Consider the following 11,482-nt stretch of genomic DNA (forward strand, 5'->3'; position numbering starts at 1 on the left):
GTTTAAGAATCAACTGAATTGGATCAACCTACAGTGAGATATGGATTTTCGTCTACAAACACTCCATTTCGTCACAACATCATGTCTTGCAAAAATTATTTTTTTGACCTACTTAGCCTCCGAAACTTAAGCTATGATCTTCACGAAACTTGTAGAGAATAATGTTGGGGTTCTTAGCAACTTGAATCACATAATTTTGACAATTCTATGAAGAGTTATACCCAAAATACAGAAGCAGAATCATTTTCGTCAAGAATTGGAGCACCACATACAACATTTTAAGGGGTGTTACAAGCGGCCTAGGGTGAAATAGAAGTACTGTGAAAATTGTAGCATACTGATATAGTGTCTAGTTATGTTAAATTATTATTAATATCTAATATTTATGAAGGTTAAAGTAGTACATTACTATCGTCTTAATGGGTTATCGATTTACCCAATAATCCAATACTAAAAATCGATACTGAACCGAAAACCCGATAATATGTTTTTATAAAACCATTAAAAACCTGTTAACCCAATAATTCAACAATCCAATAACACTTTTTTTGATTCGATTTATTGATCGATTTGATATTTGCAAACCCCTACTTGATTGTAGTTTGCCACTTTAACTATGAGTTTAAGGATTAATAGTTTGTTTGACCAAGCTTTTAAAATGAGTTTTTTAAATATTTTTCCAAAAGTGTAACTTTAAGAAAAAATATATTTTTGGAGAGTTATCGTTCGTGTTTGATTAATTAATTTGAAAAGATATTTTTAGTAGTAATTTGTGTTTTCGAGGTTTCAAAAGTTTTTTTAAGAGTTAAGTGTTAAAAACACACCAAAAATTATTCTTTTTTTGAGTTTCATACCTAAACTATTGGCAATGTTAGTTTCATACCTAAACTATCAATTATTAGTTTGAAAAACACACCTCACCGATGTGTGTAATACAAACTCTCAACTCTCTCTATTTTTAGAAAAAACCTTGACACATGACATTCCACATGGATAAAAATTAAATAAACTATTAATCTTAGTTAAAAGTTAAAGACTAAAATATTTCTACCCCCTACCCAAAAAAAATAAATTATATTTTTATAAAAGAAATTATTTTTTAAAAATTAAAATATTTTGCTCATGTACTCCACCATCTACCCCCCACCACAATCCCCTTCCTTTTATTTTTTAAAATTCTTTTATAAAATATTTTAGAAAAATTCATACTTCACCCCCTCCCCACACCTTCTTAATTTTTTTTTAAAAAAATAAAATTATACTCACCCCGTCTAACCCTCCACTCTTAATTTATATATTTTTTATTTTTCTCATTTTATGTTAGATATGTACATATATTTTTAGGAAAATATTTTTTCCTACTTGCGTATCGAATATAAAAAAAATAAAAATTTTATTTTAAGAAAAGTCTTGCGACAAATAAACAATACTTTTCTTAAATCATATGTATATATATAACACAAAATGAGAAAAAAATTTGAAAGCGAAGGGTTAGGTGGGTGGGGTAGATTTTTTTTTTTAAAAAAAGTTATCTAAATTATTATTTGAAGGGGGGAGATGAAGTAGAAATTTTTTAAAAAACTTTTATAAAAGAAATTTAATAAATAAAAATAAACTAAAAAATTGGGGTGAGGGTGAGTGGGTGTGGGGTTATGGTGAGAGAAAGTGGTAGAGTGAGGTAATAAAAATATTTTATATTTTATTTTATAATTTTTTTGGGCGGGAGATAGTAATACTTTAATTTTTATTTTTAACTAATTCTAATAATTTATTTAATTTTTGTTAAGGTGGAATATTTTGTCCATGTGGAGTGTGATATGATAATTTTTTTAAATGAAAGAGAGAGTTTGGATATGAAACTCACACTCCCAATAGTTTAAATATGAAATTAAAAAAACGGGGAAAAGTTACCTTTTTCAACTTTTGCTGCTGTAAAAATAATAATACTAATTTTATCCTAAAAACTAATTGGTCAAAAACCTCAACACCTTTTGAAATAAGATTTGTTTTTTTTTTTAACAAATACACTTTTGGATACTCATGATAACGACCTGTATGGTCATTTTGAATACTAAAATCCCTTTTCCCTAAATGACACTTTCTGTAGCTATAAATGTGATTTATGTGAGGATGAGTGACACAATTTTCGAGGCCATCAAATGCGTATCGTACAAGAAAATTAAAATGTAGAAATTTGACAACTTCAATTTTGACTAGAGTCAACAAAATAGGTAAATAAACTCGCAATTAATTTTGATGTTTCGAACAATATCAAAAGGTGATTTTTGACTTGATTAAATAAGTTGCATCGTGAGGGGCCTAAAAATGATTTAGACCCTTGAGTAGTTTACTATTTGAATTCACACGTTCAATAATGTGTCGAGACGAACTGATCACATCGGTAATTTGAATGTTTTAATAGATTTGAGACGATTTTATGAGTGATTTGCATCCCCAGGGTTCAGGGGAGATTTAGAGATTAAAAACATTGAACAGACTGTTTTAGAAGAACGTTAGTGCAACTAATATTTGATGCACTAGTACTTGTGGATTTTCTGTAAGTGCGATATTGCATTGCGAGAGGGTTTTCACTTGTGAGTAGAAGCACCCGCGAAGGGTGGTTCTTAGGTGTGAAGAGAGGAAATTAGTCAAGGTACGCATCTGCGATGATGGTTCACCAAATACAAAGTTCCGTAGGTTTGGTGGATTTTCCATACCTACGATGATTGAGTTTTATTATTTGATTTTGTGAGCAATATATCTCGAATTTGGGTGATTTTAGAGGTGTTTTCAAGATTTTGTCGCTGGAGTAAGACACTAACCTCCTTATTGTCATTTAATCATGAAATTTAGTGATTATTAGTTGATTTGGGCATCGATTCATGGATTAAATTGTGTGGGCTTTGAGATTTGGAACCTATCTAATATGGGTAAACTAATTATGTGATAAAATTTTAAATTTGATCTCATGGACCCGTGAGGTTCTGTTGATTTTTTTACTAGAGTTTTTATATGTCAATATAGGTATCAATATACTCGTATATTCATGTAGAATACATTTTTTTTTATAGATCAAAGGAAAGATGAAGCAATTTTGTGATATGTGATGGTTCATATTGAGATAAGTTAAAACTTTCTAGATTCCGATTGAAGGATATTTTTATAATTAGTGCTATTAAGATAATTTGTATATGGGGATACCATATAGGTGAGGTGACGAATATTTGTGCGGATATCAGATGACATGTGAGGGTAATAAATTGATTCAATAGCCAATTTATGTAATTATCTGATATTTTTTAAGGGTGATTGTAAAATTGAGCACATAATAGGACATAATTTAGTTGTTGTTGGATGAGTCTATAGATTAGTCGATTAATGATACAATTTTGAATATCTTACACATTAAGATTTGTGAAAATTGTTTGATTGTAAATTCTATATTGTATCCTGCGTTTATGCGTATTTACATCACTCATATTGATGCGGGATATTTATCATTCAGTTAAGCCAACTGACTTGATTTATGAAATTCACATTTTATTTAAAGTTTCGTAAATCATGCATGCAAGGGAAAATGATTTTGACAAAATAGTATGTCGAGGAAAAATTTTCGGGCGTATATATGAAACTCACAATCCCCTCATGGGTCATGACTCTCTGACAAAGGAGAATGTGTTTATCGGTAACATTACATGATCATTGCATTGTGTTACTCCATACAACATTATTGTTGATAGAAAATATTGTGGTGAGTTCCTGGTTGATTTGCAATATCAATCTCCTTCTCTTCATGTTTATTTTCTGTTTTTTATTTCAATAGTGTATTAAGTATTTCAAATTTGTATAATCTTAGAGACTATTGTATTATGATTTCTAGGTTATGGGAGATTTTTAACTGTACATCTGCATTTCTATGACTATTTAACATTATTATGAGGTTTTCATGTATTTTCGCTTAATTGTTATAATTGAAATAAAACTGGTTATTGATTTGCCTACCGAGCTTAGGTGTAGTAATGTGGGGCTCTGATACTAAATTATCACAACTCAAAATCAAAGCTCCACATTTTTTGATCTCGTGGGTACAAAAATCATGTCTAGTACAATCTTGCGGATCAATATAGAAACATGTGTACTTATTTTCGAGAGGCTATGTGACACTTTAGCAAAATTTCATTTATTGTGTGTATTTGATTCAATCGAGTTTCAAATCTCTTTGTTTCATTCTATTCTCATGTGAGAGGTTACTATCATACCATGTTATTTTATATGACAATCAAATCATGCAAAGATAACAATAATTTATAAAGAAAGCCATGAATTTCTCTGTGATTTCACTAATATTGTATGATGACGATGCAACTCTATCAAAAGAGAAAGCAGATACATATGATTAACCAGTTCATTAAATGATAATTTCACATATTTGATCATAAAGACACTGCCAACCACAACATATGATAACCTGATAAACAAATTTAAAGTACAACATCTCCAAGATTTACGTAATGCTTTAATCAAGAAAACTTAAATACATACTCCACTCTTTTTTCATAAATCGAGATTTTGTCCTATTAATTTTTTTAATAAGATTTTTAATGAGGCATAGCAATGATAAATGTATTTTTTTTTTCACTAAAAGAAAATTTCACATTTTTTTGTAAGATTTTTAAAGAGATTATCTATTAATAAATATCTAAGAAAAAGTGTTATAAATAGATTTTATTATGGATGCCCATTTAGTACTCCTACAACTTCTAAAGAAGATTGCAAGCAACTTACAAGTAGATTTGTAAGCAGTTTCTTACAATCAACTTATAACTAGCTTAGATCCAACTTTCCCAAATAATTTGCAGTAGCTTTGTAAACTAATGGACTAATTATACTTCTGTTCTTCTATAAATAGGGAGGCTAACTCAGTGTTTATTTTATCAAAATAACATCAAATCTTATATATATATCAGAGGATCTTAGACCTGGTGATGCGGTGCTTTCTAAGATTAGTATACATTTTTTTCCCTATTTATTAAAAGAGGAAGGAAACTAATTTTAAGCAATTTCTGGAAAAGGTGTGTCCTTCTAACTTATTAGAAAAGGACGACAGTGAAAAATTGTATGAGCAAGTGAAAAGTTATGATGAAAAATAAAGAGTCACATTGCTTTACGGGTGGTTTGGTGTGAGGGATAAAAATAAACAGTCCTGAATAAATTTTGATGTCTTGTTTGGTTGTCAAGTTTGGGATAACTTATCCACCATTTATATCATAATGATGGAATAAGTATCCCTGAATAGCTAATCCCAAAATAATTAATCGTGGAATAACTTGCTCCCAACTAAACTACCCCTTAAATGTATAATAACAATTACATATCCTTTCATTTGGTGTGCCGATGGTCTCCAAACAACCATGTTCACTTTCGATGAGCAAATTAGTTTAAACATTTGTCATATTCCCACCCCCCCCCCCTCATATATATAAACTACTTTACGAAATCATCACGTAATGGACTCCCTAAAAGATTTGATGATCGAGCGAAGTGCGATTTAATTAACTAGTGTTGGGATATATACTATTAACCATGGAACATATACAATTAACCATGAGTATTTATTATAGAACAATTGTTTATTCAATTTTAATAAAAGTTTTAATAGATCATATATTCGCTTATGTGTCCATTTACTTATATAGTAGATGATTTAGTGTATAGAGTTTTAGCTTTTACACCGAGGATTAAATCATCGCGGTTCTTATAAGTATAAAGTATTTTTGTTAACAATCTAATATGAAAATTGGACAAGTCATCGGTATGATTGTAGCACAAGATTATATATAATTTATCTTGATTATGGGAGTGGTGTAGTTCCAACTTCTTATGCTGATACATTTTGTATGTATTGATCGAGACCGAGTAGAGATAGTTGTTTTAGATTGATTGATAAAAACATATTCTCTAAACTGTTAAATGTACTTATATTCTCAATCTTGATATAACTATTATGATTTGTATATATTAATTATCATTTTGATTTATTAAAATGTGAGATTCTGAGATGTGTCAATATGCCTGGTAGATTGAATGATAATAATATATATTGGTAAAATAATAAGTTAGATGATGTAATCCATGTCTCGATATAGAGATCGATGATATGCCTTTTTGAGAAGCTTATAAGTTTTCATTGTGTCAAAACTTGCAAGTGGATTTATGAATCCGGCAATGAAATAAGTCTAAAGGAAATTAATCTTTAAGTTAAATTCATCAGTAATTTAATTTATTGATTAGTATATGTAATCTTAACATAAGGAATTACATAAGTGTTTAATGAAGAATTTTGAAATATAAATAGAGGAGTGCAATTACGAATTTTTAGTGAAATGATTTGTAATTTATTATGGTAAGAATAATTTAAATTAATTATTTGAATTATTTTCATAATAAAGAGCCTCAGTAATTAATTTTGCGATCCCTACAATGCCCATATTTAACTAGAACTCATAATTCTATTTCTAAGGAAAAAAGGGAAGGAAAACAACGTTGTTTTCTTGCTCAAGAAAAGGTTTGGGTTTTTGGACTTCTTCTTTTTGCACTGGGAAGAAATCTCTATAAGTAGGGGTTCTTCTAAGGTAGGAAAATAAGAAGTTTTATATACGATACTAGACCACCCAAGTATTGAGAGAGTTTGGCTGTGAACTTAGGTTCACTGTAGAAGACCGCAGACTGCAGTCTAACTTGTGAATTCGCTTGAAGGTATCTGCTCACGCTTCAAGAGGTATTTATCGAATTAAATTTCAGCAAGTTTATGTGTTCTAGAATAAACGTATGTGTTTTCTATTATTCATGTAAGCAGTAAGATTCTAATATGCTTCCGCTGTGCATATAGTTTTTCAACAACTAGTTCAACAAAAATAGACTCTCTCTTTGATTATGTCTCTTGTTGTCTTGTATTTTATTATTGTTTTCATTATAAAAATGAGTTTTTTTCTTCATTTACAATGCAACAATCAATGTCATTAGTGTGTCATTGTTTATAAGCAAGTACTCCAAAAATGTAAAAACGCAAAGTACCATAGAAGAATTTCATTGAGTACAATGATGTCAAACTCGACAAATCTCTCCAACAATTCTAGGTAGTAGCTAGGTACAATTAATTAGCTTTAATTAAGATTTATGTGTGATTAATCATTCACATAATAGTTTGATATAAACACTCGAATGATCACTTGACTACTTGATTAAGTATTTTTATTAGATGTTTCAGTTTAATTTTTTTTAGCGTGTTCTTAAGCATCTATTAGGTAGTTAAATTATGCACATAAAATATGTAATTTCATTTAATCATATACATCAACCTCAATTCACACATACTTGAGATTTTACTATTTATTAAGTCTAATGTGCATAATTAAATTAAAGGAGGTGACATATGTTAAGTGATTAATTTATCTATGTAATTATGTTACTTGAATACACATAAAAGTATTTTTAAAATTTAAATAAAAAATATCTAATAAAAATATTTTATTATATATTCAAATATTCAACTAAACAAGCCATAGTTCAACCTAAATAAAATTCACAAATAAATTTAAGAGGCTGTTGAAGTGTGCTTCTAAAATTCTAATGTTTAAAGAATGTCTATCCTGAAAGGATACAATATTTTCTTTAAGCCTCAAACCTCCATGACATTTTTAGGTATTTAAGAGTATCTATCATTTTTATTAATTTATAATTGACTCAATCTTTTTAATTAATTATTTATAATTAACTCAAGGAAAACGAGTAGCTGATACATATTTTATATCGAAACACGAATAGGTTACTCCTTCCTATCCATATTATATAATGCGTTTGACTTGACATACCCCTTGAACTATTTATTCACCCCTAAAAAGTAAGAAGTAAGGTTAGATGGATTTTCACTAAGTTATCCTTAACTAATTAAATACTACCTATTTGATATACTTTCTTGGTTATATTAACAATTCAGTTATCTAAATAAGAATAAATTTCAAAAAGTCATAGCATGGTGCCAAAAAAATACGTTGACTTTAGTGGATAAAGAATTTCGATTATTTTCTCCTTTTATTTTTATTTGTCCAATTTAAACTTTGCACATTTTTAAAGAAATAATAATTGATATGAGTGTTTAATTTCACAAACCCCATATTGATTAACATTTACTATAATTTCTCTAGAAATTTCATTACTTATTCACCAGTTTGGTGAATTCAGGTATATCTCCAACATCGATAACCAGACCAACACTGGCTATTCTAAATCCAATACTTGGTTTAATACAATCAATTTGTTATTAGCTTTTATTTCTGATTTACAACTTTACTTGCTTAACTATGTATCTGTTTTGATCAATTTATACCTCTTATCCTTTAAATCTCGCATATAAATTTTATTGTATCCTTTTTGTAGGCTAAACAATGAAAATTCAATATTTGCAAAATATGACGATCTCAGTTGGATTTATCTCACAAACTAACATCTAACAACTAAGAACTTAAATGACAATTTACAATTTTTTTCATAATAGAGGATAAACAATGACACATTCCTTTTTCTTTTTTCCTTTTACGTTCCTTTTTATTTGTTGTTTATCTTGAATTTTGACATTTTAACGTATGTCATACATTTTAAGATAATATAGGAATATTGTTACAAATATTGATTTCATAAGAAGAAAAAGATGACGCTAAGTAATACTTCAGATAGTTCTTTTACTAAACTCAAAGGACATGATGTGTTTTTCTTCCTTTTTTTTGTTCAGAAAATGACAATCTAACCATTAAATGTGCATATTGGCAGGCTGGTCAACTAATTAATTCAATTATAATTTATTGGCTTTATATACATAGACAATCCCTTTATCACTTATTCCAATTGAGTACATGAACATATGATAAAGTGTTTCTATTAAAATCTTTCAATTCAAATTTGAATTTTTTTTATGCATATTCTCAATCATTTATAAGATAATTATATTAACCATATAAAATATGTCATTTTCATTAGTTATACACATTAGCCTCAATTGAAATATGCCATGATATTTTACTTGATGCATACAACTAAAGGAGGCGATAAAAAAAAGGAATAATGTAATGAATTCTTACATTATCAAGGGGCGAAATTTAACTTGTTATAAAAAATTATTTCCAAGTTATTAATTCCGTTTAATTTTTTATAGATAAACATGTCATAAATAAACTTAATAATGTAAAAGAATAAATTTTATATTTGTGTAAAATTAAATAACTATAACATATTCATAGTAATTTCATAAGTGATGTGTCGGAATGTTGAATATAGCAAATTTAATTTTTATCTTTGTGAGATAATCAAAACTGTTCCCACTATACCCTCGACGAAAAGGATAAACATTACGTCTCACAAACTACCAACAATTTTTTTTTATAAACTTTTTGTTTCCTCAACTAAATCCATTTTTTGTTGGTAGTTGGTGGCATTCAACCTAGTAACTTCAAATAAGCAAATTAATATAGTGAAGAAAAAAAACCAAAAATAGAATATTATTAAAACAAGTATAATCAACCCTCTATATATGCTAGACATTTCCCCTCAGTTTGAAATCCTTCAAAAAGAGCAAAAAACAACAAAAAAAAAATGGCAATTGTTGGATTAGGTTACATTGAAATTTTCCTAGCAATACTATGTTTTTTCTTGTTTCATGCCCTAAAAAAAACAAAGGGCCCTAGAAAATGGCCAATTATTGGTATGTTACCAAGTATACTTTATCACATAAAACATATTCATGAAAGGATCACTGTGATCATGAGGAGATCAGGGGGAACTTTTTTATCAAAAGGTCCAATATTTACAAATATGGACATATTAACCACAGTTGATCCAGCAAATGTACACTACATCATGAGTCAAAATTTCATGAATTTCCCCAAAGGGCCAAAATTCAAAGAGTTTTTTGATGTTTTAGGAGATGGAATTTTTAATGCGGACATGGATTTATGGAAGATTCAAAGGAAGACGACTCGTGCTTTGATCACTCACCAACAATTTTACAAGTTTTTAATCAAGACTAGTCGCGAAAAAGTGGAGAAAGGGCTTATTCAGGTTCTTGATCATGTTTGTAACAAGGGTGTCATAGTAGACTTACAAGATTTATTTCAAAGGTTCACTTTTGATACTACTTGTATATTAGTCACTGGATATGATCCTGGTTGTGTATCTATTGATTTCCCTCATGTCCCCTTCTCGAAAGCTATGGATGATGCTGAAGAAGCAATTCTTTTTCGACATGTCATGCCTGGGCCAATTTGGAGGTTACAGAAATGGCTAGGAATTGGAGAAGAAAAGAAGTTGAGTAAAGCTTGGAAAACTATGGATAATGTTATAGGGAACTATATTTCCAAAAAGCGCGATGAGTTGACAAAAATGGAAACTCATGATCAATTGAAAGAGAACGACGAGGGTTTTGATCTTTTGACCTTTTATCTCAAAGAAGGTGAAAATTTGGGAGTGAATTGTGATGATAAGTTCTTGAGGGACACCATATTGAACCTAATGATCGCGGGGCGTGACACTACTAGCTCAGCCCTCACATGGTTCATTTGGCTCGTGACAAAAAATCCACAAGTAGAGAAGAAATTAAGGGAAGAGATCAATTCAATTATTCCAAAAGAAGAAGCTACAAAATGGAGGCTTTTCAATGTTCATGAATTGAACAAATTGGTTTATTTACATGGTGCGTTATGTGATTCACTAAGGCTATATCCACCAGTTCCATTTCAACACAAGGAGCCACTTCAAGAAGATACTCTCCCAAGTGGTCATAAAGTTCATCCAAAGATGAAGATAATGTTCTCATTGTATGCAATGGGGAGAATGGAGTCAATTTGGGGGGGAGATTGTTTAGAATTCAAGCCAGAGAGATGGATTTCAGAGACAGGAACGATTAAGCACGAACCTTCCTATAAGTTCTTGGCTTTTAATGCTGGACCAAGGACTTGTTTAGGGAAAGAAGTGGCTTTCACTCAAATGAAAGCTGTGGCTGCTACTATCATACATAATTACCAAGTTGAAGTTGTGGAAGGATACCCTATTGAACCTAATGCTTCTGTTATTCTCTATATGAGACATGGTTTTAAAGTTAGGATTAGTAGGAGATGGACTAATTAGAGTGATAGTGTCATCAATATGTGTCAAATGTATATTTGTTTGTGTTGTTATGTCATGTTATCTAGTGTATAATATTACTTCAATAAATAAAACATGTAATATAACTTCTACCAAGAAATGTCAATGTTAGTTTTTTTGTTGTATATATATGAAAAATCAGTATCATTTCAATATATAAATATATAAAATTTAAACTCACAATTTTATGGATGAGAGGAAGACCAATTGCTAGTTTGAGCCATGCATGGATGCCTTATATGTGATGTAGACGATGAGTCCGACGTTGGATCTGATATCATAATAGAAC

General features: G+C 29.5%; 1 protein-coding gene across 1 annotated transcript; it reads left to right on the forward strand.

The window, feature by feature from the left end:
• The first annotated feature begins 9,645 nt into the window (after positions 1-9,645).
• Positions 9,646-11,175, forward strand: LOC129891514 (alkane hydroxylase MAH1-like). Its single transcript, XM_055966904.1, has one exon. It carries the CDS (start codon positions 9,646-9,648, stop codon positions 11,173-11,175), a length of 1,530 nt encoding a protein of 509 aa, XP_055822879.1.
• Positions 11,176-11,482: the final 307 nt, after the last annotated feature.

The sequence above is a fragment of the Solanum dulcamara genome, chromosome 1 (assembly GCF_947179165.1).
Source record: "Solanum dulcamara chromosome 1, daSolDulc1.2, whole genome shotgun sequence".
NCBI classification, from domain to species: Eukaryota; Viridiplantae; Streptophyta; class Magnoliopsida; order Solanales; family Solanaceae; genus Solanum; species Solanum dulcamara.